This window comes from Marmota flaviventris, chromosome 2, assembly GCF_047511675.1.
Source record: "Marmota flaviventris isolate mMarFla1 chromosome 2, mMarFla1.hap1, whole genome shotgun sequence".
Classification (NCBI taxonomy): domain Eukaryota; kingdom Metazoa; phylum Chordata; class Mammalia; order Rodentia; family Sciuridae; genus Marmota; species Marmota flaviventris.
In genome coordinates, this window is record NC_092499.1 from 3,832,091 (window position 1) to 3,851,775 (window position 19,685).

Consider the following 19,685-nt stretch of genomic DNA (forward strand, 5'->3'; position numbering starts at 1 on the left):
CAACAGTCACCTCTGACCTCTTAGGCTTCACACAACAAAATACACAGACATGCAGCATCTGTGTTCCATCTGTTTCCACAAACAACCCCAGTAACCTATACCATCAAGATGTGGAACATTTTAATCACCTCCAAGTTCTCTAAGGTCCCTTCCTGTCGATGTTCTCTGCCCTGGACATACTAAACAGATCTCTATACCAGAGGTAAGCGTGGTCTGTCCTAGCGGTTCACAAAAGCAGAACCGGAGTGTATGTGCTAGAACATGAGCGAGCCTCAGCCTTGCTCACCTCGCTCTGCTGCTGAGGGCACGCCATGTACGTACATACCTTAGCTCCTCCATCCACCTAGTGGTGGACATTGGCTATATCCACATTTTGCTGGTAGAAATAGAACTGCTAAAATTATTCTTGTAGAAGGTGGGTTTTTGTTTATGTGTGTGAACATGTATTTTTCTTGAATAAATGATCTAGGTGTTGCTAGGCCATATGTTGGATGAACGTCTCATTTTAAAAGAAAAAGCCAGTTTTCCCAATGTAAGTACCATTTTACATGCCCACTAGCAGAGTGTGCAAATTCTGGTTGCCTGTGCTCTCACTAACATTTGGTTCTGGCACCTTCTTCATCACAGCCTTCTAGTGGGGGTGAAGTTGTGTCTTATCTTAGCTTCAATTTATGTTTCTCTGCTAACCAACCAAGAGGTTGAGAGCTGGGTGCAGTGGCACACACCTGTAATCCCAGCTGAGGCTGAGGCAGGAAGATTCCAAGTTGAGGCCAACCTAGGCAACTTACCTAAACATTGTCTCAGGATAAAACATAAAAAGGGCTGGAGATACAGCTCAGTGATAGAGCTCGCTGAGTTCAATCCCCAGCAACACACGCGCATAACCCTCTCCCCCACCCCGAATCTTCTACTATGCACGTGGGCTATCTTCTTTTGTAAAATGCTTATTCAAATCTTCTGCACATTTAATTAATTACAGTGTATTCTGATTAGACAGATAGAGGAGGTCTTTCTATATTCTGGATACAAGTTTTTGCCAGATACATGGAGTGTGAATCTAACCTATGGCTTGATTTTTCATTTTCTTAACTTCTTTTATGTGAAACCTTAATTCAACAGCTCATTCTAAGTTCAGTGCATGGTAAAACGGTGTGTGGCCAGTCCAGCTAGCATTGGGGCTGGGTGGGGCCTAGCAGCCTGAGGACGGTGCCCCTATTGCACAGCCAACACTGGTATGGGTGATGGCTCACAAGATTGCACCACAACACACCAGTACCCTATGGGAAGCTTGCCACAGGTCATCATGATGCCAGTAAACCATACGCTCACCTACAGGGACTATTCCAGCTACCGAGCCTTCAACCTGCCCCTGGAGCTCCATGCAGTAGCTTGGTATGCTAATCACACACAACAGGAATGCACTGGGCCAGGTGCTCAGGTGGCAGTAAATAATACTGCCAGGAGGACACAGAGAGTCCACAGGACAAGGTGAACATGCTGGAATGTGTGCTGCGGTGTGCAGACCAGCCTGTTCTGCACTAGAGTCAGGAAGAAAAAAGAAGTTTAATGGAGGGTTTTTCTGCAGGTTTTACCTCTCAGAGAGTGCATGACATTCATAGTCTGTTCCACAGGGATATGTGCCAGAGCCTGCTCCCTCCCCAAACCCTCTGGGGCTCCTTCACATTCCCCAGAATCCAGCAGGGCAGCAGTGGTGACTAGGATGGTGACTGGTTCGGTAATGGGCTATGAGCAGAAGTGATGAGGCACTTTACTCCAGAAGTGCAGCATGTGCCCTTCCAGCTTTTCCCTCCTACAGGTACCCAGGTGGTGAAGCAGCAGAGCAAGGGTGGACATCAGAAAGACACTGCCTGGGGCTGTGGCTATGGCTCAGTGGCTGAGCAACTTGTAGGCACGAGGTATTGGGTTCCATCCTCAGCACCACATAAAAATAAATAAATAATATAAAGGCATTGTGTCCATCTACAATTAAAAAATACAAAAAAGAGAAGAGCATGTGCAAATTGTCTTTCCAGACAGCTGCTTTCGCCTTGTGCCCTGGGCAGGCTGAGGGCAACTTGGAGCAAAAGTGGGGATCCTTCACAAGAGGTGGGAGTCCCATTAACCCCCAGACTAACCGCATGTGATGGCAGCTTGTACCTGCATTTCAGCTGGGTTGGTTAATTAATTTATTATTATTATTATTTTTGTGGTGCTTGGGATTGAACCCAGGGCCTCACAAACGTTAGGCAAGCACCCTATCAACTGAGCCACATCCCCAGTCCCCTTATTAAAATTTAGAGACAGGGTGTCACTAAGCTGTCCAGAGTGGCCTCAATTTTTTGACTTTTTTGCTTCAGCCTATCAAGGAGCTAGGATTACAGATGTGTACTGTGTTTTATTTTTATTACCAGTATAAGGCCAAATACAGGATCAAATCGCATAACCCAAAATTACTTAGAAATGGAGTTGTAAATACTACTTTCTGCCATTTAAAAATCTTACTGGGTATATACTGTGGTCAAGCATTTGGTCCCTGCCTACAAAGCCTCCGTCTTCCATGAGCAGATGGCTAACGAAAATAGCAAGGTGGACTCAAATGACTGCGGCACCAGAGGCAGCAGCAGAGTGCTCAGGGAACACTGTGGGGAAGTGTCAAGGTGGGGACCCGGACTGAGGCAAGTTCAGGGTCAGGTGGCAATCTCAGCTGAGTCCTGAAGGAAGAGGCAAAGGCAGGAAAGTCCAGGGAGGGGCACTCTAGGCCCCGGAGAGAAGCCAACAGCAGGCAAGGCAGTGCTCACAGTGAGGGCGTCAGCGGGGCAGTGGCAAGAGGCTGGGCGGGGCAGGTCAGGATCAATTTTGAGGGCTTGGGTGCCATCTCAGCGATGACAGCTTTATTCAGGTGGCACTGTGGAGCCATTTGACACTGAGGGCAACACCACCTGAACTGTGTTTTAGGAAGACAGTGCTGGCCGCATGGGAGGAAGTGGGCATACTTGGTGCTCTGGGTGGATACTGCAGTCCTACAGTCCTGTCAGGAGGGGGCTCCAATAGTGACTGTGGGAGGATGGGAGGAGATGGCCAGATAGCATGGGAGAGTCTTTGAGGCAGAAGGAACGACCACCGCTGGCTGGACTGTTCAGTGGTGAAGCAGAAACTGCTCAAGAGGGCTCTGCCCAGCTGGGGGCACGGCTCAGTGGCATGCTTGGCTAGCATGCATGCCGCCCTGGATTCGATCCCTAGCACTGCACAAAGCAAATGAGCAAACAGACAGACCGGACTCTGCTCTTCCCTTCAGAATTCAGTGGGAGTAGAGTGAAATCAGAAAAAACAAAACAAGGGGCTGGGGATGTGGCTCAAGCAGTAGCGCGCTCGCCTGGCGTGCGTGCGGCCTGGGTTCGATCCTTAGCACCACATACAAACAAAGATGTTGTGTCTGCCGAAAACTAAAAAATAAATATTAAAAAATTCTGTCTCTCTTTCTCTCTTTAAAAAAAATAAAATAAAATAAAGACAATGTATTGTTCTAAGAAAAAGAAAAAACAAAACAAAACAACAAGAACAAAAACCAAACAAGTTTGGGAAGGATCAGTTTGACACTGAACAGAATCCTCAAAGGCAGAGTTGGTCCTGAAAAGGCCACGGTCCCTTCACTGCCACGGCACCCCAGGGCTGGCATTTATAGCACAATGCTGCATCGCAGCTCATCCCAGAGGAGTAGCCCAGGCACATTAGTGCTGACCAGACAACGCTGCACTAGTCAATGTTGCCTGAAGACACCTGCCAAGGACATCAGATGTGGGGTCCTGGGCAGAGAACTGACCCCACCTCAGAATCTGAAATCCCTAACTTAAACAAATGTTTTCAAAGCTCTCCTGATCCACCTCTTCTCCCCATGGCTGCACAGACATGCCTGGAGTGGACCTTGTAAGAGGACACCTGGTGCCCTGGTCTGCCAGCCGGGTGAAGGCCAGCACCCCTCCCACTGCGCCCTGTTGCCCTGCCCTTCTCCAGCAGAAAATCTACCGACTCTAGACTGCCGTGCTCCTCAGGTTTATGAGAAAGTGGTGCAAGGAGTCTGTTCGTCATTCCAGCATCAACCAAATAACCTAATAAATGAATAAGATCTAAAACTGAAAGCGAGATAGACTAAAAATGGCAGAGCTTTTCAACATAGGATGCTGGAATCAACTGCTTGCCCAGTGGTGCAAGCCCAGCCATCTGACTGTGCACCCAGCAGTCCAAGGATCAGCCCAATACTGAGGGCTTGAGAGTGTTCCCCAGTAAGTTGTGATGCCAAGAAAGCTCACACTTAGATGGGACTCTTGCTGGATCATCTCTGGGTGGTGTGGGGTGAGGTGGTGGCTCCTGTTCCCATTAGAAAGACGAGACAGCGTCATCTTTGAAGGTGAAGAGTAGCTTGCCTAGGGCCCAGCTCTCTGCACACAGCTGGCACTGTGTCTGCCACTATGTCCTGCTTTCTATTCACGCATCCAGCCCTCAGAGAGCACCTATGAAACACCACAGGGCCAACACATCCTAGACTCAGGCTTGTCTTTTTTTTTTTTTTTTTTTTGGTGCTAAGGATTGAACCCAGGGCCATGTGCATGCGAGGCAAGCACTCTACCAGCTGAGCTGCATCCCGTCCTTGTCTCGTTCTTGCTTCCTCTCCCTCCTAAGTTGAGACTCAATCCTGCTGAACCTAGGATTCTCCTCTGCAAAGAGTGGTCACTTTCCCAGGAAGCCCAAATGCACACCTCAGAGACTGGAACACCCTAGCACGGCTAGCAGGACTAGACTGAACCAGGTGCAGGCAGGGGCCATGTGGGGATGGAAGGCCCAGGCAGAGTGGGCTGCAATGGCGTGGCACCTGCATGATGCCCCCTCGATGTGCACCCCTTTGCAGTGTGATGGCCTTCCCTTGGAGGATCCAGGTGGGGGTGATGTTGGTGAAATAGTTTCATTCCTGACCCAAAGTGTGCAAATGAGCATGGCTTCCCCCAGCTCTACCTCCAGAGGAACTAGCACCTCTCCCAATGGGCCTGGTAAGGATGACTAGAGAAGGGCTAAGGACCAGTGGGTCTCTGGACAGATGAGATTTCCCAGGGCAGACAGCAGCACCAGCGTTCAGATCACTACCAGCTACAGCCTTGTCTGGCAAAGGCTCTCAGAAAGCCAGAAAGTGACCAGTAGGTCCAGAAAGCCCAAAGCACAAATACTCACAATACCCTGGAAAATCCCTAGCTGTGGCAGGGTTTGCTTCAGGAACAGCCGGATTAGGTTCAGGGGCCTGATCTCTACCCAGCAGCCTGTAGGAGTTCTGGTGCCAAAAGCGAGAGTGGCTCTGTGCTGGGCCAGGCTTGCTCAGGGCAACACCAACTTTATGAAGAGTGAGACCCTGCCACATAGGAGGGCCTGGGCAAGGAGGGACAGCCAGCCTCTCTGCTTGCTCACTTCCTTCCTCATCCTCTTTTTTTGTGAGTCTCCGTGGTTGTATTCTTGACACTGGACACTTGTCCAATTCAGAACACTGGTTGTGGGTGCACAACAGCAGGAGCCCTTGCTGCAAGGGAGGGCACCCCACCCTGGGAGCCATCTGCTGTGGCCTCCACCTTCATATAAACCACACTCAAACTTCCTAGTTGGTCAGGAATTTACTTAGAGAATGATCTTATGTCATGGCTTATTTAGTACTTCGTGGACTATGAATGAACTATCTGCAAACTGTGCCGTACTACTTGGCCTACTCTAACTCCTGGGCCCAGAGAAGAGCTGCAGTTAGTGGCACATCTTCTTGCCCTGGGTATGAGAACCCTAGACACGTGCTGAGAGCCTCTGCACTGGGTGCTCTCCCAGATGTCGAGGCGCAGACAAATGTGCCATTGGTCCACGCACAGGGCACATCCCTTTTCCAGATTTAAAGGTCACAGAGCTACAACCCATGTTCAGACAGACTGACAGAGGCAGCTGCGCCAACAGTGCTGCTGTACGCAATTCTTAGTAGCAACTTCTGAATACCCAAGGGTAGCGGGTGAACCGCCTCACAAAATCAAGAGGCCCATTTCATCCGGAAGAGTGACCAACCAATCTCCTAAAACCCAGCACCTGAAAATCACATCCAAGAATTCACCCAAGGCAAATTCAGGGCCCTGAGGCAATCGGGATCCAGCAAGCACACTGACAAGACGGTCATACCTAGCTGGGAAAGGTCCAACCTTGTCCAGTGCATGCCTGTGGGGCAGCTCTTGGATAGCGTCCTGATAAACACCTGGCCGAGGCTGTCCAAGGCCCACAGCGCATCCCGGCAGGCAGCATAGGATCTCATCTCAGCGTCGGGGGGCAGCTGCACTGTGGAGGGGCGGCTCTCTGGGCTCTGGGTGCTGATGCTGCACAGATCCTTGCTGCTCTGGCACAGCCACAAAGAGCTTCCTGTGGAAAAGGTTCATGTCTATGACGGTGCCCTGTTTGCAACAAGCCACCTGCCCTCAATGCACAAGGCAGCTTTACCTTCAGGCACACACACCTGACACTGTCCGCAGATGCTGGCTGGCTCATACTCCATACTCACCAAGGCAGGAGGGCAGGGGCTTCCATGTACTTTAAGTTAGAGAAAACACCATGACCAGCTGGTTAGCCAAATTAAGCCTCAGATATTTTAAAGAAATGGAAAGAAAGTGGGACTTAGAAGGTTTTATGAAGGCTATAATGTGGCTCCCGTTTACATCAGGCTGGGAAGCCTTTAACACAGACTTTAAAAACAAACTGTCAGACCTTACCAAGAGGAAGGACCTTTCCGAAAGCATCAGCATCAGTCCCCTGCAGAAGTGGGAGCAGCAGTTCTGCAGGAGGAGAGCACCAAGGTGCTGTCCCCACCCTTCTACTAACCAAGCAGGACAAGACCTGGAAAGCTGGAAATCTCCTCCTTCCAGCCTTGTCTCAAAATGACCCTTCAGTCCCTCTACCATTTCAGTGAGATTTTAGATACTGTTTAAAATGCAAATAATCCCTGAAGAAGTTAAACCCTTAGTCACAGTATGAAAGTGGAGTATTATTTAAAACCTGTGGTGAGATTTGTTTTGGGGTTTGATCATTTATTGAATTTTGAAAACCTGAGGGAAGGCCTGCCATATGTCTGTGCAACAGTTGCAGAAAAGCCAGGCAGCTCCCGGGGAAGTGTGACAATATGCCTGCAGCACACCCATGACATCATGAGGAGAGGGTCAGTAGAGACTGAAAGCTGCCACCCATCAGCTCAGGTCAGTCACTGTGCCCAGTGAATCTGTGCCAACCCAGGAACAACTTAACATTTTCAGAGATTTCTGGCAGAACTGTGACCAGAGCAAGCTAGTGAGTAAGCACGAATTACGCTGACCAAGTGACCCACATGCTGGAGACTGATGGCTTGAACTAAGTACGCTGCTTCCTCCTTATTCATAGACTTATGGTGTTTTCTTGCTGACCCAAAGTGCAACCCTGGGAGGAGGCCCTGACAGGTCACCTAACTGCTGGGGCTCCCAGCTATCTGGTAGCAGCACCGTTTCTCCTGACTCCAAAGCCATGTTTTGTGAGGGGCCATGGGTTCTGCACAGACACAAAGCGGCAGGAGTTGTGCCCTTCATTGGGGCACGAGTGTGGTACTCAGGGTAGACAGAGGCTGCTAGAGGTAACATAAGAATTATCCAGGGCAAATGGGGAAGGTGCCCAAAGAAGCTATGGCCCCTGAAATTTGCTGCTGGGTGACCTGCTACCAGCCCTTGTGACCACACTGCACAGTCTCTCCTTCACAAAGACACTCTGCATCAGTCTCAGCCACCCTGACCACCCCCTGGAGGCTCTTCTGAGCAGGCTATCCAGCACAGACCCTTGGTTCACCTACCAGGGCTACTGGCTTGAGACACTGTCATATCCTCTGTTTCAAGAACTGCATGGCTGCATCTCCTCACCCACTGGGCTATGGTCAGACTATAGTCTGAACTTTTTCAACTACCAAACCATGCACTATATTTCTCTACAGGCTGACCCACCTTCCTTGGTGGGAGCAGCAGAAGCCAACACAAAGGCCCATTTGGTTGCAGAAGCTGTCCCCCGGGGAACGACATTATTCCAATAAGTGCCTGGAAAGAATAAATAATGAATTAAAGAAAGAAAAAGATGAAAACATTTCAGTTTTAGTTCTAGACTATAGCTGCCCACAAAACCACTTACAGCTGATTCTATTGTCCTGGGATTAAACAGTCTGAGCCAGGGCACTTCCATGAACATGGTCAGTCTGGGCCCCATCTTGTCTGCAGAGGCCCAGGGAGATCAATGGGGGAGGAGCTAGAGCCAATTTATTAAGAAAGGGTTCACTTACAGATCTGGCTGGTACCTTGTATGTCCTATAGGAGTGATAATTTCCCTCCAGGAAATGGACCATTCTCACTACTAGGCTCTGTGGGCTTGGATAGATGTTTCCCTTTAAATGTGAAATTATTAACATAAAAGTGGGCACCATTTGCTTTTCTTATATCACAATAGGTTACAAGAGGAAACTGATTATACAATGTCTAGAAAATGGGTCCAAGTTTTAGGAATGGCACACTGAAAACAGAACACGGGGGAGCAGTGATCAACGAGGCAGAGTGCCCCCATGCCAGAAGCTCCATGCCATTGGTGCTGCACTACCTTTCAAGATGGAATCTAAAAGCTTTTCTGCAGGAGGCTCTGGGTTTGATCCCTGCACCACACAAAAAAATTAATTAATTAGATAAAATAAACTGGAGCTGCCTATCAAGCCAATCTGAAAACAAAGTGATCTGCCCACCTATGAGACTTCCTTTGGCCACGTGGAACTCATTCTTGCCTGCGCAGATCCAGACGCCACTGTGGTTAACTCCCAGCAGGCTGGGCTGGCACTGAAGCTGCTGAGACCAAAATGCCAGGCGCAGTTTGTCTGCTACCTTTTCTACAGGCGCCTGGGCTGCTGTGGCCACCGAGTGTGTGGCCTGGATAATCGTCTGGAATAAGCTGCACTGGTCAAACACCACGTAGTCCGTGATGCTCACCTGGAAGGGGCAGAAGAGCAAAGACCTGTGTCAGCGCAGTTGCCAGCACATGTTCTGCCGCCAAGCAAGGTTCTGCCACATCCGCACATCTGCATCTCCAGTAATGATGGCCAGGCACCCAAACACACACGTGCATACGGGGTCTGTGAGAGGGCTGGGAGTGTGGAACAACAAGCTACTAACTGCCACTGCTTCAGGGTGGGATTGAAAGTGGTGGAGGACACTAACTAAAAAACAAAACGAAACAAAACCAAAAAAACCTATAAATAAATTAGAAAGATCAGTAGGGTGGAGGGAGAAGGGGAGGGAGAAAGTGCTGGGGACTGAATTAGAGCAAATTATATTCCAATTTTTTTAATTGTCAGTGGACCTTTATTTTATTTATTGATACGCGGTGCTGAGAATGGAACCCAGTGCCTCACACATGCTAGGCAAGCACTCTGCCACTGAGCCCCAGCCCCAGCCCCAGCCCTCCATGCTTTTTTGATTAGGTCAAAAGGTATCTTAATGTTATTTGTAACTAGAAAGAATAAAAAGAAAGTGGTGGAAGAAAATGTTTCCATTGTATTTTACATACTTCCATATTACTTGGATCAGTTACTAGGGTGTATTATTTTTGTGATGAAACAGCATTCCTTCCCACTCATTCTAAGTCATTTATTCTAATGAAAATGAGCAAGAACAATTTTGCTTTTAAATTCAGATGTTGCCAATAGACAATAATATACAACATTTAGACTAATAATGAATTAAAAAAGTATTATAAGTAAGAGGATGAAGTAATTTATGTCTTAAACCAGGACTACCAACATTCACGCTAAGCCACCAGCATAAACCAGGATACCTCTGGGCACCTACAAGTCTCCTGGCTCAGAGGCAGAACTTGCTTCCATAACATTCCTGGAAAGCATCTGCACAGACACCTCCAGAGATGCTTTTCTAGGCAATCACTTCCCCTGAGGGGACTTCTCCCTTGTTGGGTGGCTGTGACTGAAAGTGAGTTCTTTATGACTGCATGACTTTCTCTCATAGTTCTGCAGGGTTCAGTTACAGAGATCCACTCCTGCACAGATGCTCACTCCCTCTAGGAGTCACGCAAAATGAATGCTGAGAGTGATGTTACTTATTAAAGGAAACTTAAAAATTAACAAACAAAAGGGGCTGGGGATGTGGCTCAAGTGGTAGCACGCTCGCCTGGCATGCGTGTGGCCCGGGTTCGATCCTCAGCACCACATACAAACAAAGATGTGTCCACCGAAAACTAAAAATAAATATTAAAAAAAAAATTAACAAACAAAAAGAAAATACAACACACACTACTTCTTTTTTTCGATTCCAGGGATTACATCCAGGCTTTACCAGCCCTTTTTAAATTTTTAAATTTTGAAACAGGTCTCCCTACTGATGCTGGATTTGAACTTGTAATCCTCCTGCCTCAGCCTCCAGAGCCGCTGGGATCACAGGTGTGCACCACCATGCCTGGCTCAATACTATCCTTTCTTGTCTGTGAAAGGACTAGGGTGGCTATGAGAGCTGTCCTAACTCAAGTTGACACAGATTGGTTTTTTTGTTTGTTTGTTTATTTTTTTTTATATGGTGCCGAGGATTGAACCCAGTGTCTTACAAATGCTAGGCAAATGCTCTACCACTGAGCCACAACCCCGGGCCCTGATACAGTTTTAACCACACGGGGTTCAGACCCTGCTGCAGAGCTGCTGCCACATTCAAAACTCTGTAAGCTCTCTCCTGCATGGCTGTGCCATCTGCATCAGAGTGCTCTGGAGTGAGTGGCAGGATGCAGGTGCTGCAGCCCTGAGGCTGGCAGCCATGCTGCTGAGTGGCAGACAGCAGAGTCCTGGCTAAGGGCCTGCACTGCTGCGCATGACACTCACCCGACCTGGGGAGTAAAGACACTGCCAAGGGTATCCGTTAAATATGTCAGACTCATCCCCAGCACTCAAGATGTGCAAAAAAGCAGAATGCAGATCACAGGAGAATGGAAAAATTTAGCAGCTAAACACTGGCTACAATAAATCAATCTTATAGTATTTAAAATAACTCTGCTGCAAAGTGTCTCAAAATGGTTCTGTCAAATAAAATTTCTCTGAAGGTAATATTATAAATATTATGATGAAATGAGATCTACCTTTCTGAAAATGAATTTTTCTTTTTTGGTGGTGCTAGAGATTGAATCCAGGGCTTTACATATGTAAGGCAAGCATTGTATATCCCCAGTGAGATCTGGCTTTCTTTCTTTCTTTTTTTTTTTTTTTTGCAGGGGGTACCTGGGATTGAACTCAGGGGCACTGGACCACTGAGCCACATCCCCAGCCCTATTTTATATTTTATTTAGAGACAGGGTCTCACTGATTTGCTTAGCAGCCTTGTTTTTGCTGAGGCTGGCTTTGAACTCACAATCCTACTGCCTCAGACTCCTGAGCCGCTGGGATTACAGGCATGTGCCACCACGCCTCACCTCTAGCTTTTTTTCTTTCTTTTTTTTTTTTTTTTAAATATTTTTTAGTTGCCAATGGATTTTTCACTTTATTTATTTATATGTGGTGCTAAGGATTGAACCCAGGGCCTCACACATGCCAGGCAAGTGCTCTGCCACTGAGCCATAACCCCAGTCCATTTTTTTAAAATATTCTTCTTCTTTTTTTTTTTAGTTGTAGGTGGACACAATACCTTTATTTATTTATTTTTCTGTGGTGCTGAGGATTGAACCCAGGGCCTCGCCTGTGCTAGGCGAGCGCTCTACCACTGAGCCACAACCCCAGCCCACAGCTTTCTTTATGCTACTTAAAAAACAGATTTTAGCCAGCTCTTCTTTGTGAAGTGGCACAGTCGTCTCCTGCTTTGACAGTGCTTGTACAGAACCCACTGTTGAGCCAGCAGCCTTCACTACCTCCTCAGTGCCCTCACCACCCCAGGCCTCCACACCTCTCCTCAGCCACCTCCCTGCAGACACATCAGAACTACCCCAGGACTGGGAGGCCATTGTCAACTGCTTCCTGTGCCGACTTGTCCATGTCTTACTACTCTGTGATGATGTGGCTCTGAAGAACTTTGCCAAACATGTTCTTCACCAATCTCATGAGGGGAGGGGGCAGGGCAAGAAACCAGACCATCTCGACTGGGGGGTGGGGCTGAATGTAATAGGATGCTCTCTAAATGGGAAGAGTGGAACCCTGGAACTGCATGAGGTGGCCATGACAAAAACGACCTCCACTTGCATAATTGCATAGAGACTCATCACTTGTGTGAGCAGGTGAAATCAAAGAATCGGGTGCCCATGAAGACAACCTGTGCAAGATGGCAGCCCCAGAAGGAGGCATGGCAGAATCTCTTCGACAAGCACAGCCACGAAGGCAGTGATGATGAGAGCTAAGCCTCAGGCTGACCCCCCACAGTCATGGAATGACTTTTCTGGTCACCAAGGCAGTGTATGCATGTTGGGGTACCTTTACCTTTTCTATAAGTTGTACCAAAGCATCCATGTAAGTGCTTTAATTTGTATCATTTCTTCAAATAAAGGAACCTGGTACCCCCAAAACACAAACCATATATATATTTAGTACACATATAGATGTGCATATACATGTGTGTATCTGTATATGGTTATAAGTACACAGAAGGTATTTTAAAATCACTTAACTTTATAAATATTACCTAGAATATCCCATTAGAGACAGATATATGCAATATACATGTTTATCAAGGAGCAAATGTGACTTATTTTCTCAAGTTCTCATCTGGCAGAGCAGACAGTGCATGGCACACCTCAACAAGGCAGATCTGAGGAGACAATAAAACCCGAACCAACAGAGACACAGAGACGTAAAACGGAAGGCATCGAGCTGGGTGTTGTGGGAAATGCTTGTCGTCCCAGGGACTCAGAAACTCAGAAGCTGACACAGGAGGATCACAAGTTCAAGGCCAGCCTGGGGAACTTAGTGAGACCTGTCTCAAAATAAAAAGGGGTTGGAGGTGTGGATCAGTGGTAGAGTGGTAGAGTCTAGAATGCATATGGCTCTGGGTTCCATCCCCAGAAACAAACAAGCCCACCCAACTATAAGATGTAACGTATCTCACAACTGTCAGGGCTACCTCATGACCACAGAGAAGACCGGGAAGCGAAGCTATTAAGGGGGAAAGTGGGTGCTGCTTGACTACTCCCTCTGGCTTCTCACAGCATCCTCCTGTCAAGGAGCATGTGGGAAACTCTCCTTTCTCTGTTGAAACATCACTGACTTAAGAGGTCTTTCAAGCAATTGTTAACAGATGGATTTTAACTGTGGGTTGGGTTTCTCTTTTCGTAGTATATTTGTTCCAAATTAAACATCACTATTACCTAGGTCTTCAGATGGCTGCCACTGGGTTTACTTAGCTTATAATGATGAATGTCTAAATAAATAAACAAATAAAATCTGCATTACTTAAACAAGGAAAGCATGGCGAGTTACCCTTGATGACAAGTCCTTGTGTCTCACATGTGCTCAAATCCAAGTGTCTGGCCCACAACAGCAAGAGTGAGTACTGTTCATATAATCCAGCCTCCTAAGGAAGAGGGGAGGAAGAAAGGAAGCGGAGCCCTTGGCCAAGCCCAGAGCACCTACTTGCCACCAGTGGCTGTCATCTCCTTGCGGCTTCTTGGGAACCACGCCAGTTCTGAACCATAGCTTTCCACGAATGTCCAGAGCCCACAAGGTGTGCTGATCCCCGAGAGTTATGCAGACAGGCTCCAAAGCTTGCTTTTCACTAAAAATGAGCAAGAGAACACGAGATTCAGTCCCCAGAGTCAGGGCCGCCCCACTGCGTCTGTCCTGGTGGGCTTCCATGAAGAAGAAACATGCCCCTGCTAGGTGTGAGTGAGTTACACAACTGTGCAACAGAAACTGTCCAGATGTGCAGTAGTTGTTCAAGAGCCAGAATGGTGGGGAAAGCTATGGAGAGACAGCTACCTAAGACAAGTGTGAGTGGGTGCTGACGTCATCCCAGGCCAAAAGCATCCCCATCACTACCCTCTCCTCCCCTAGTAATCTACCACGAACTCCCTCATGGGCCCAGTGATGTCATGCAGCCGGCCCCAGGTAGATGCTGCCCTCTATGCAGGGTTTATCTCTTCCTCCTTCTGGGCACGTTCATGACAGCTTTGAGGCTCAGCTACTGCTTCTAGTGGCATACTGCCTCCCAGCCTCTGCAGGCAGTCTACAGTTCCTTGGCACCATGCACTCCACATCCCATCAAAGACCCTCTGGACTAACTGGTGTCCACTATTATGTGGCTCACCACTGGACTGGCAGCTGATGATGGCAGAGCCAAGTCTCAGCCATCCTGGCTCACAGCACTGCTCCCTGAAGGTTCACTGGCTGCCTAAATTCAAATCAAGACCGTCCTAGTCTGATTATTCCTAAGGACTAAATTTCAATTGACTAGAATGAAAATACAACAAAGTATCTGGACCTAAGCCATTGTAGACTGAACAGAAACCATCTGCCAACAGGCAGTTCTGAATGGAGATGACCACGAGAGACTTATGACTTTGAGGCTCAGGGTAACACAGGGCAGCAGCATTTTAAAAACAGCTCCAACTTGATGCCCTGTCTGCTGGCAGAGGCAGGCAAAGAGTGTCCCCAGACCAGGCTTTCGAAGTTAACTCTGACAACTCAAGAGAAGTCTATCATCATGAGACCTTTAGGGGTTGGCTCTGCCCAGAAAGACCTGCATGAGTGGCTTGTGGAGAGTCACGCTGAGGAGAACACAGGAGAGGACAAAAACAGTGCCTGGCCTTACCTGACAATGTCACACTTCCACTGCTCCCCTTCTGGACAGAAGCTGCTCACGCCCTCCCGGTACAGGAGGGCCCTCTGTTCTGTCAGTGCCCACACCACACTGTTCCGGGCTGTGATCTGGGACAGTGGGTAAGGACAGTCGACCTTCACGGCTCGGGCACAGGGGCGATCCACGCTGAGACCTGCCAACAAAAGGGAACAGAGGGCCTAAGGATGCAACATCAGTACTTCACACTCTACCATGAATCTGATGTTTGCATATTTTTCTTTTCTAGTACTTTGCCATATTCTTTCATAATGAGTGCCTTTATTTTGAAGGTTTAGCCAACAAAAAGTAGTTAAATTTTGCTTCAACATGACATGTGTCTAAGGCAATTTTAAATACTCTTTGGAACTAAAGGATTGTAATTCAGAATTCTCTGCTGTCCCAAGGTAACTTTAGATGTTCTGGAGAAGCCAGGTGTGGTGGTGCATGTTTGTAATCCCAACTATGTGGGAGGCTGCAGCAGGAGGATCACAAGTTCAAGTTCAGCCTGGGCATCTTAGTGAGTTCCTGTCTTGAAATAAAAACACAAGGGCAGAGGGTGGACCTCAGTGGCAGAGTGTCTGCTTAACTTGTGTGAGACCCTGGATTCATTTCCCAGTACTGCAAAAACAAATTTTTAAAAAAATAAAACAAAATTTAAAAATAAAAAGGGACTGGAGATGAAGTTCAAAGGTAGAGTACTTGCCCGGCATGCACAAAGCCCTGGGTTCAATTCCAAGTGCCAGAAAAAAAAAAAAAGTTCGCAGGTCTCTTTTACTAGGAAGGCTGTGCCCCTTCGGGCCTCAGCTGCTGCAGGGCCTCGAGCCAACAAAGCAGCTCCCCTTTTCTCTGCTTTCACCAGTGCTAGATGCAAACCCCTCACTTCCCAGATGAAATCTGAGGTCTGTTAGTCACACTGCAAGTCTGTAGCAAGGCCAGAGCTCCCTCCCTGACTCCCTGTCCCTGGCTCTTCCCCTCTTCCTGTTGTCTGTCGTAATTGTAACCTAAGTGAGCTCAAAGGCCACTCCTAAGGGAGCTGGCAGAACAGCTATCACCTAAAACCTTGTGTTCAATAGCCTCAGCTTGCAATTAGGTTTCAGTGCTATGATCATAAAAGCACCCACAGTACTACCCAGATGGGAGTCACTTGCAGGATTTCTCATTGTACATTCTTGGGCAACCCACAGGCGCTAATGCATAGGTTCAGCTGGGGCTCATCAGAAATTACTGCCCTGGTAATTGTGCTGGCACTCCTGGCTAAGAGTCATCTTCTCTTCATCCCCAGGCCAAAAGCATCACCTCTTCCCCACGTCCCAATCCCAAAGTTTTGGAAGCTAAATGTGTCTATGCCTTGCTACACCCATTTTCACTTAAAGGAAGATGGAAGAACTAGGTTGGAGAGCAGGATCTGAAATGGCCTGAAGCTGGAGAGGCTGCCCACCATGTGCTCAAGGCTCCTGGACACCTGAGAGAGCCAAGCCAGCCAGAGCTTTCAATCTCAAGAACCACCCGCAGCTGATGGTTCACAACAGATAAATCATGCTTTTGGAACTAGCAATATTAAATGATTAGAAAACTAATCTTTACATAAATCCAATATAACCTCTTGACAACCCGAACATAACTTCTCTGCCCCTAAGTCCTTCACAGGTATCAAGAGATCACAATGTTGGGCTGGGGATGTGGCTCAAGCAGTAGCGTGCTCGCCTGGCATGCGTGCGGCCCGGGTTCGATCCCCAGCACCACATACAAACAAAGATGTTGTGCCGGCCGAAAACTAAAAAATAAATATTAAAATTATCTCTCTCTCTTAAAAAAAAAAAAAAAAGAGAGATCACAATGTCACAATGTTGTTGGCAAACCGTTTCCCATTGTGCTGACAGTACATGAACACTCGCTCATATTGCAATTTGTTTATAATAAACAAGTCCCACTGTGCCACACCTAGCAGCTGGAGGTTTCCCTAAAACTAAAGAGTTTTCTAGGACAAGCTGAACTTCTATGTAGAGCATGTATTTCTTGTTTTTCTCTGACAACATGTAAATAAGCACATAGAGCCAGTCTTTGACCTGGCTGGAAAAAATCCAGCCACTCAAGCTTCAAGGGGGAGATGACTCTAATGTCATTACTTTGTTTTTCTTCCCTCTAAAGATTGGATATCACAGGATATGTGATCTGCAATGGTTAGCCACAAGAAGATTCTGCTTTTGTATCTCGCTAAAAACCCCCTCAATTTGTCCCAAATCTGTGTCAATATCAGGAAATGGCAAACTCCTAAAAGTTTTTTTTTGTGTAAACGGGTGGTGAGCTTCTGAACTATGTGTTACTAACAAAGCAGGCACTCAAGAAGCGGAGGTGCTAAACAAGCCCTCGGTCACCTGTCTGTAGGTACAGGTCTCCGTTGGTTCTGATGATCCAGGCCGTGTCATCACTCAGGGCCACAAACACTGCCTGGGGCAGGGCTTCATACCAGTGCCGCTTCCCCTTGATGGTGACTTTTCCACAAGCAAAAGCACGGTTAGATTTCTGCTCAATTTTCCAGAGAAGGGCTCCTGTGGAAATAAGAATCCTACTCACCATCCAATAAATACTAGAATTTCCTAAACAAAAACCTGTACTCTGGGTCCTGTAAGGGAGAGATTTCTAACTCACATCCTGTTGGTTCCAGCCAACCATGCTGAGGCTTGAACCCTTGGCCACCGCCTGCCAGCTGTGTCTCTGGGCATCAAGTCCTGGATGTCTCCAAGCCTCAATTTCCTTATCTGTGAAATGGGATCACCTCCCACCTTATAGGCTGGTCTAAAGCCTGGAGATGAGGGGAGAACCATGACATGCATGTGGAGCTGAGCATCTCACAGGGCAGAGAAAGACACCCTGTAGCCTGGACGGAGGAAGTACCCTGATAGATATCCTGCCTTCAGGGATTCAGAGGGAGGGACCACTTCTGGGCCGGCTAAATGGAAGACATGCACAAAAAAGACGGATTGAAGGGGATTCTGAGGAAGAGAGGAAGGAGGAGCTGTATATTGGAAGGATGCAGACAGGCCCTCCAGATGGAGGAGCGGTACCGGACAAGGCAGGCAAGGTGAGGAACCACCGGCTGAGAGCAAGCTGGGCTGGAGCAGGGGTTCTGTCAGGTGGCTAGGCCTGGGTACTCCCCAACACCACACAGCATGGGGGCCCTAGTGCCCCTCAAAGATATGGGCCCTGAAGGACATCTCAGTTGACAACATTAATCTCAACAGAAATGGGGAGCTCCAACCAGAGCAATAAGGAACTGAAGAGCTGGGAGATACAAAATAATTAATGTGAACAGGAGAAAACCAAAGTTTCTAAGTGGCTGGGGAAATGAACCCAGAGGCAACAGGAGAACAGTTAAGAGGCAGCACCAGCTAGTGGAGGGGCTGCTCTCTCAGTCAGTCTCCACAGAGTAAGTTCCAAGCCAGGAGTGAAAGAAAGCGAACAAAACAACCCTAAACAAACTGGTATTTAAAATGGTGACAGGGACAAGGGCAAGTACACAGAAGTTCAGAGTAAAGTTACAGGAGCCTTGTCTGACTCCCACTTCAAGGCAAAACCCATCTGCTTCCATTCCATTCACCCCACCACACTGGAATACATAGAGAAATGGCCAGGATTAAGCAAAACGAATCCGAGTCATTTTGGTGGAACACGCTATAATTCCAGGACCTAAGCAACTTAGCAAGACCCCGTCTCAAAATAAAAAACCAAAAGGGTCAGGGATGGAGCTCAGTGGTAAAAATGCCCCTGGGTTCAATCCCTAGCATCAACCAATAAATTAAAACAAATTAGCAGACCCTCTTTTGGGAATGTCTGCCTGAATTTACTAAGGTACCTGGTCATGGCAATGGAAAAGTAAAGGACCTCCCTTGTACACTTGGGGAGTGGACTGTGCACCCAGAGCACACAGCTCATTAGAGACAAACTTTAAAAACACCAAACTGGACATAACCGACACATCCACGGGTCTGTCTTCCTTAGTTCAGTTGCTTTTCAGTGACACTGATGAAGAGAAATACACTTTATTTTTATAAGGACATAGTATATTAATATATCTTTTTAAAATCTTCAATTTGAACTATTTACATAGCTTACTAAAATATCTTCATGTGTTGCCATTGCAATTAATAAAAAAACAAAAGCTCAACAGAACAGCCATGGCACTATTAACTGATGGCAAAGGAAGAAATTCTCAGTCTTTGGAGGAAGCACCTCTCAGGCCTGCTAGGAAAGGTCAGTCTGCACTTGTGTGCTAAGCTGTTTGCACCTGGGAGCTGGGGAGCTGGGGAGCTGGGGAATTGGGGAGTTGGGGAGCTGGGGCCGGGAGGCCGACCTGAAGGGGAGACCGCCACCTGCTGGACCGCATCTTCAAACTTCTGCCAGCGCAGCCCAGCGCCTGGCAGTGCACTGCAGAACAGGCTGCCTTTGTAGTCCAGGCACCAAATATACTTCTCGGAGACCGCCAAGCTGAGTATGCCATAGCCAGGACCCGAGTAGCCCATCCAGCTCTCTGCAAACTTACAAGGACAGAGTGGGTCAGTTCCAAGGCAGGGGATACCGCTGTATCCATCCTACTGTTGTCAACGAGAAAAGTGAGCAGAACATCAAAATGATACAGCTGAGAGGGTCTTTGTGAAGCCACGCAGAGACTGGTCCCTGCTCTCTTTGGAACTCCCACTTAGGAACATCTGGAATAAGACCCCTTAGCAACCCTGGGTGACACCTGGTCAGGTTGAACTTCTTCTTGGGCATGAGAAAGGCCCTGGCTTCAGTCTACTTTACAAGGAGGTGCACATCAGCACT

At 47.7% G+C, this 19,685-nt stretch overlaps 1 protein-coding gene across 1 annotated transcript in view; it reads right to left on the reverse strand.

Annotated features, from left to right (window-relative positions):
- Tecpr2 (tectonin beta-propeller repeat containing 2) overlaps window positions 1–19,685 on the reverse strand; it is an 82,005-nt gene that overhangs the window by 27,599 nt on the left and 34,721 nt on the right. The window contains exons 10-16 of the mRNA XM_027946743.3: window positions 19,216–19,399; window positions 17,240–17,413; window positions 14,838–15,018; window positions 13,661–13,802; window positions 8,801–9,041; window positions 8,022–8,111; window positions 6,193–6,426 (exon numbers count right to left, since the gene is read on the reverse strand). Of these exons, the coding sequence (XP_027802544.3) occupies window positions 6,193–6,426; window positions 8,022–8,111; window positions 8,801–9,041; window positions 13,661–13,802; window positions 14,838–15,018; window positions 17,240–17,413; window positions 19,216–19,399 (1,246 nt within the window). The remainder of the gene's footprint in view (window positions 1–6,192; window positions 6,427–8,021; window positions 8,112–8,800; window positions 9,042–13,660; window positions 13,803–14,837; window positions 15,019–17,239; window positions 17,414–19,215; window positions 19,400–19,685) is intronic.